This window comes from Salvelinus namaycush, chromosome 34 (genome assembly GCF_016432855.1).
Source record: "Salvelinus namaycush isolate Seneca chromosome 34, SaNama_1.0, whole genome shotgun sequence".
NCBI classification, from domain to species: Eukaryota; Metazoa; Chordata; class Actinopteri; order Salmoniformes; family Salmonidae; genus Salvelinus; species Salvelinus namaycush.
In genome coordinates, this window is record NC_052340.1 from 6,629,960 (window position 1) to 6,636,984 (window position 7,025).

At 42.1% G+C, this 7,025-nt stretch overlaps 1 protein-coding gene across 1 annotated transcript; it reads right to left on the bottom strand.

The window, feature by feature from the left end:
- Positions 1–2,314: 2,314 nt before the first annotated feature.
- Positions 2,315–6,332, bottom strand: LOC120029145 (sodium/potassium-transporting ATPase subunit gamma-like; the record flags this gene model as incomplete). Its single annotated transcript, XM_038974452.1, has 6 exons — positions 2,315–2,426; positions 3,094–3,125; positions 3,443–3,517; positions 3,818–3,853; positions 4,826–4,863; positions 6,250–6,332. Coding segments are annotated over 6 exons (297 nt in total), but the record flags the coding sequence as incomplete, so codon positions are not given.
- Positions 6,333–7,025: the final 693 nt, after the last annotated feature.

The window sequence follows — 7,025 nt, forward strand, 5'->3', positions numbered from 1 at the left end:
CTTCTGTTTTACCAAATTTTGTTACATTACAGCCTTATTCTAAAATTGATTAAATCTTTTTTCCCTCATCAATCTACACACAATGCCCCTTAATGACAAAGCAAAAACAGGTTTTTAGATATTTTTCAAATTTGTAAAAAATTAAAAACAGATACCTTATTTACGTAAGAATTAAGACCCTTCCCTATGATACTCGAAAGTGAGCTCAGGTGCATCCTGTTTTCATTGATTTACAACTTGATTCGAGTCCACCTGTGTAAATTTAATTGATTGGACATGACAGGCACACCTGTATATATATATATATATATATAAGGACCCACAGTTGGCAGTGCACGAAGGAGCAAAAACCAAGCCATGAGGTTGAAAGAATTATCCTTAGAGCTCCGAGACAATATTGTGTCGAGGCACATATCTGGGGAAGGGTACCAATCGAACATCCCTGGAGAGACCTGAAACTTGCTGTGCAGCAACACTCCCCATCGAACCTTACAGAGCTTGAGAGGATCTGCAGAGAAGAATGGGAGAGAATCCCCAAATACAGGTGTTCCAAGCTTGTAGCGTCATACCCAGGAAGACTCGAGGCTGTAATCGTTGCCAAAGGTGCTTCAACAAAGTACTGAGTAAAGGGTCTGAATAGTTATGCAAATGTGATATTTCCGTTTTTTTATGGGGTATTGTGTGTAGATTGATGAAGGGAAAAAACAATTTCATACATTTTAGAATAAGGCTGTAACCTACTAAAATGTGGAGAAAGTCAAGGCGTCTGAATACCTTCCGAAGTCATTGGGTGCAACACATTTCACGTCGTCTAGGCCTCGTCTATAGCCTAGGCATGGCCTACGGTCAGTTACATTGGAAACTGTACAATAACATCCATTATTCTATCTTAGGCTACATAGGCTAATAATGATGTGACTATAAAATAGGTCAAATAAAAAATAGGTAGAGGTAGTCACTATCTAGTCTATTTTAGTCCTGCCTATGCCAGATTGCAAGATCATGGGAATTCATTGAAAGGATAGCACATAAAAGATGGGATGATTTGTAATAGTTGAGACTACAAGCCACAATTTTGGCTGTTCTGTTAAATGTCCAGAAGATATTCACCCATTTAGCCTACAGGGTAGGTGTGCGTGTGAGTGTGTTCCTGCCTGCGTGCATGCTTGAGCGTGTGTGTGAGAGAGAGATGGTGATCAAGAAAACGTTGAAAGAGAGAGAAAGATTATGTTCACAATATAATGATGAGAGCTAAATTAGTCTGTGTGTGTGTGTGTGTGTGTGTGTGTGTGTGTGTGTGTGTGTGTGTGTGTGTGTGTGTGTGTGTGTGTGTGTGTGTGTGTGTGTGTGTGTGTTTGCACGCACTAACACAGTGTGGCTGTTGTGGGGTTGGAGGACGGTGTTTACAGAAGGACATTGCTGAGCCCTTTGACCCAGAGGAGGTCCTGCAGGAGCTGCAGTAAAGGGACAAAGAGAGAGGTGTGTAGACTAAGCCTACTAGTCTATTCAAATGTGCAACAGAAACCGTTTACTCCAAACGCTCTTCAACGTTTCCTAAAAGCTGTTGGGTTCCTCAAAACGGAAGTTGTAGTTCATTTTAATGATATGGTTTCCGCTCATTGCCTTTCCAATCCGAATAGTGTACAAAGTGTTTGGCACAAGCTGCACATCTGTAAATGAACAATTCTTCCACGCTCCAAAGTGGAGGTAAGTTCCATCCAACTTCTTCCACCCGCTTCGTTTTTTTGCCAGAACAATACGGAACTCAACAGCTTTCGGATGAAACAGATGAACCGTTTTGCAACGGAATCCAGCTAATGAATACACCCCCCTGGTTGTTTTTCAGGTTTGATAAATAGCGCAAGACAAGTCTATGGCCAAATAATATGTTTTGCTGCCATCTCGTGGCCACATATGTTACATGTAGGGATGGGACAGTCTCCAACTTCATTCAGTACCGAAACAATTGAGAGGCGACAGCAGGGTTTGAACATTTTATGGTTACTGGGCACTTCAATTTCTGAGCCATTAATATGGAGACCACTTGGCAGTGGTTCGTTGTAGGCTTCTGCTAACACGGAGGCTATAGCACTATTTGGCCAGTATAGGCCTAACAACATAGATTTACAATCTCCGTGACTACTTTGCATTTTAGCAGATGCTCTTATCCAGAGCGACTTACAGGAGCTATTCAGGTTAAGTGCCTTGCTCAATGGCACGTGGACAGATTTCTCAAACGCTCAGCAGAACACCCTAACAAATTTACACCGGTTGATTTTCAACGTACTTTGTAGTAAAACACAGGACAGCGACAGTGGGTCCACAGTTTATCAATACAAAAAGGAATGCAGTCTCACACGTTACAGTCAACAACACACAAGCGCCCAGCCGTCCTACGCTAGGGGTTTCTCTTCAACCTTTCTTTCCTGGAACACACACAGCAGAGGGGCAAGACGTTAACAACAGAATTCACTGAATCTTCACTGTATATTCTCTTGTGGAAATAGTGACTGTTACAATGCCATTTATATTCCTCCCTTCAGGTGTAGTAAATAGATCTAACATAGTCAAGTATTTATCTCGTGGATTTTGGTACGACTGTAAATGAAAGCCTAAATTACTCGTACTATTACATACAGTAAAATGTATAACTGATTCATTAGGAGTACAGTATATACATTGCGGACCATGATTCCTCATTCATGAATACTCTCGTATTCTTCCAGTATCCAAGAAACACTTGGAGGAGAGAAGTCAAGGCAGAAATGACTGAGAGCTGCCACAACTGGTGTGACCTGGGAAAATGTGTCCCAAACCGAGTGAGATGGGGGGCATTAGTCAACGGCCTATGCTCCTTATAGGAGCCAAGCGCTTCAGTCAAGTTTGTCTTCCAGGACCCCTTATTCTATGTCTCAAAATGACCAGCAGATGTCACTTAAGTACTGCTTCACAACTGCTTTCCCTGAGAGCAACTTGCTCAACGGGTCCCTACGGTTTCTACAACACCACATAATAATTTATTGACCAGCGAAGGAGGATGTAGCCTATATCTCATCTTCTTTGTATTCCATTGTCTGATATGAGGACACTCACCCTGGGCTTTCCACACCTGCGGATTTTGTTGCCTAGGGGATGAGAGAGAAAACCAATCAGTGAGTGATGATGATACAGTCTATTACAGCACTCCCCATACCCCTAACAGACAGCAAGGCAATAGAGAACACTATCAATAAATTGGTTTAAGGTGGGGTTGTTTAATCACTTTAAGTCAGTCAGGTTGGAGTGCACACACACACACACACACACACACACACACACACACACACACACACACACACACACACACACACACACACACACACACACACACACACACACACACACACACACACACACACACACACACACACACACACACACAGAGTCTGGTCTGGGGACTCACTGGCCAGCAGGAGAACAGACAGGATCAAGATGACTGCAACGAATGTCAGACCTCCAATACGAAGAGTCTGGTAGTCTACAACACAGAGGACACACTCATCATAAGCTCACCTATGGTAACATATCTTTCTCTTTCTCTCCTGTCTGTCTGTCTGTCTGTCTGTCTGTCTGTCTGTCTCTCTGTCTGTCTGTCTGTCTGTCTGTCTGTCTGTCTGTCTGTCTGTCTGTCTGTCTGTCTGTCTGTCTGTCTGTCTGTCTGTCTCTGTCTCTGTCTCTGTCTCTGTCTCACTCATTGCCATTAGGCATTATGAAATGACCAAATGCCTATCTTTATCAGACAACCATGTTTGTGCAGTACCATTTTGTTGTCTCTTACCGTACACAAATTCTGCATCAGGGTCGTACTCGGTAGCTGAGGAGAGAGCAGAGAACACAAGATAAGATCCAAGAGGATATCCACACTCTACAGGCCGGTACACTCAGAGGAGTGACAGAAATAGAATAGACAGAGAAACATACTGTTGTCCAGCCCTGTGGCTGTTATTGCCATGTTGGGGCCTAGGTTTGGGGGCTACCACAAACCCCTGAGGTACCTTATTGCTATTATAAACAGGTTACCAACGTAATACGAACAGTAAACAAGTAGTTTTGCGTCATACCCGTGGTATATTGTCTCGTATTCGGTACCGTGGCTTTCAGCCAATCAGCATCCAGGGTTCGCACGACCCGGTTTCTAACAATATATGACTGACTCAAAAGTCAACCTGACCGACAGAAAGTCAAGGTAAATCTCCCAGAGCAGGTCACACCAATATGTTGTGATGAGCCACGGTCCCTGTTATGTTTGACTACTTCAGATAAGGAGCAGGCTAATATGTTGTTTCTCACTCGGTCAACGGGAAGTAGCGGTGACTGAGTGGTTTGTTTGAGTTTGTGAAGGTGCTTTGGGATATGTACTGTATGTATGTACAGTGCACTGCAAAGCTAGCCAGCTTGTGTCGGTCTCTGTAGCCACAGCATACTAAATGAATGTTTACTATGTGGCTAGAACAACGAGCTAGCACATGATTCCCTGTGGCGTTCTGCCCGTTACCTGACTGGCTAGTGATGTACATGAAACATGATCAGGCCACAGGTTGTGGCTATTGCCTGATAAACCCATGGTATAACAGAGATCTGAGACTAGAGGGGACACCTATGGGCATGATCTCCACGTTGTAATTATTATTATTTTTTTTAAATATAGGACACATGAAATGTATAATGGAAAATCATCATGAACTATAATATAACAAGGAGAGTCAAAACGTTAAACTTCTCGGGGGACAAAACGGGCTATTTGTGTTTAGTGCCGGTAATTGAAATTCAGTGATGTAAAACGTACCTCCGGCGGCGGACATGGTGGCTGGTCTGTGTGAGTGTCTGTTAGGATGAAGGAAATGAGTAAGAGATATACAAAAGCTGTATCCATGTCTACAATAACATTTGCTGAGTCCCTAGTCATTCATTGTAGTATGGTATGCTTAGAAAATCTGTTTTGGTTTGACACCGGCATCGCTGACGGGGTACAATTAGTCAATATGTAACATATTTTGGTTTGTCTAGTTAGCAAATGATTTATGTCAGTAGCATTACCAATGAAAACACACATTCTGTTAGTCCTGAAACCCACTGTCTCGTGGTTATGGATTCAGATAGATCACAATTCAATAATCTGTTTTTAATAAATCTGGGGAATGTTTTTTAATGGTTTTATCCAGCTTTTATGAAAGTCCGTTGACAGGTTAAGAAACTCTAGAAGTCCAAACACATTGGTTTAGCTGGTTCTTCATCTTTAGCCTTTATGTCTGACTAATTGCTAGAGAGGGTAGTAAAGGTATTGATTTACACACACACACACACACACACACACACACACACACACACACACACACACACACACACACACACACACACACACACACACACACACACAGTACTCTGTTCTTTTGATCTAAATCTCTATGCCTTTAATCATTAACTTACATGGATTGTAAGATTCAAATATCCCTGAGTTCATTTTGTTCGGGCCAGTCTCACATGTGTGTAAGTACTAGTTGTGAAATATGTGAGAGTGTATGTGCCTGTGTGTAAACTTCCGTGTCCAAGTATTCTGTGTGTGTGGTTTTTCAGTGCATGAGTGACGTACTTTAGCAAAAACTCAACTCATTAACCTTGACACCCCCTACAATCACCCTCTAAAAGGCATTCATTCATGTGAGACAAGAATATTTCTGCTTTACATGTCCTCAATATGGGATTATTATTATTTTTTAACTCTGCATCGTTGGGAAGGGCTCATAAAGCAAGCATTTCGCGATAAAGTTTACACCTGTTGTGTTCGGCGCATGTGACAAATAACATTTGATTGGATTTGTAGAGCACCCTGACAAAAGTCAACATCAATAAATGCTTATTGCTAGTCCGATAATATTTTACAGTGTAATTTTAGACCAGTACAGTTTTCCCTTCGACTGATCAATATGAATGTATAGAAAAGTAATACACCATGTTATTGATATGATAAAGTTTGGAATCAAAAGGAGATGATGCATGAAAAGCTGGCCCTTTTCCCAACTATACAGTATTTCCAAACTAGCTAGCTGTGATTGCTTATGAGTTGCTTGAGTTAAATAAACAATAATTCAACAGGTAGGTATACACTTATCCAACAATTACTCCTCGGTATCATCGAGTATCATGTATTTGAAGTACTAACGGTCTATCAATCTCTAGCCATAGCATTCGGGAGATCCAGGTTGGACTCACCTGTGGTGTTGGAAGGCTCCTCTGGCTATGTGAGATCCTCTCAGGTGTGCCTCCTTCTGTCTCTGTAGCCAGCTGCAGTCCAGTCACCTCCTGCCTCATCTACCCCCCCCCCCCCCATTTCTCACTCTGTGACACCCATAATTCAGCCTGTCCGGCTTTCCCTACCCCACCAGCCATCCATTTACATGTTTATAGGCCTATAAAGCGTGGCCTTCAGACCCGATAAATAGTGTGAGATGGTAACCTTTGGAATCATTGAGGCGCAGTGTTCACATTACTGTGACTAACCTAGGAGGAAATGCACGCCATTTTGTACCCTACTTTTGAAGTAGCACTCACACAACCTTGGTTGACTTTGAGTTAGACATTGGCAGGTTTATTGCATTGTCATTGTGTTGTAGTTCTTGGTAGTGTGACTTTGTCGCTTACCACAATTATGACCAGAATCACAGGTGAGCAGTGGTTGGTGGCTATTTGTCTTCAAATAAGTCAACTATACATGTGAACCATAACATTACAACTCAAACTGTATAAGTAAACAAATAGGTGAAGGTTATTGGCGATAGACTCTTTATTTCGATGTTAAAAGCACAAAATACAGCTATACAATACAACCTCATGCACAGAGTGAACAGAGTTAGTTACTTATGATCGTGACAGTGTGTTTTTTTGGGGTTGTAACAATGACACTCTGCACAAGACTGCATGCATCTGACCGCGTGACCATACGCTTTACCTGATGTCTGATACAGAGCAAATGATCTTTTCCTTTGATT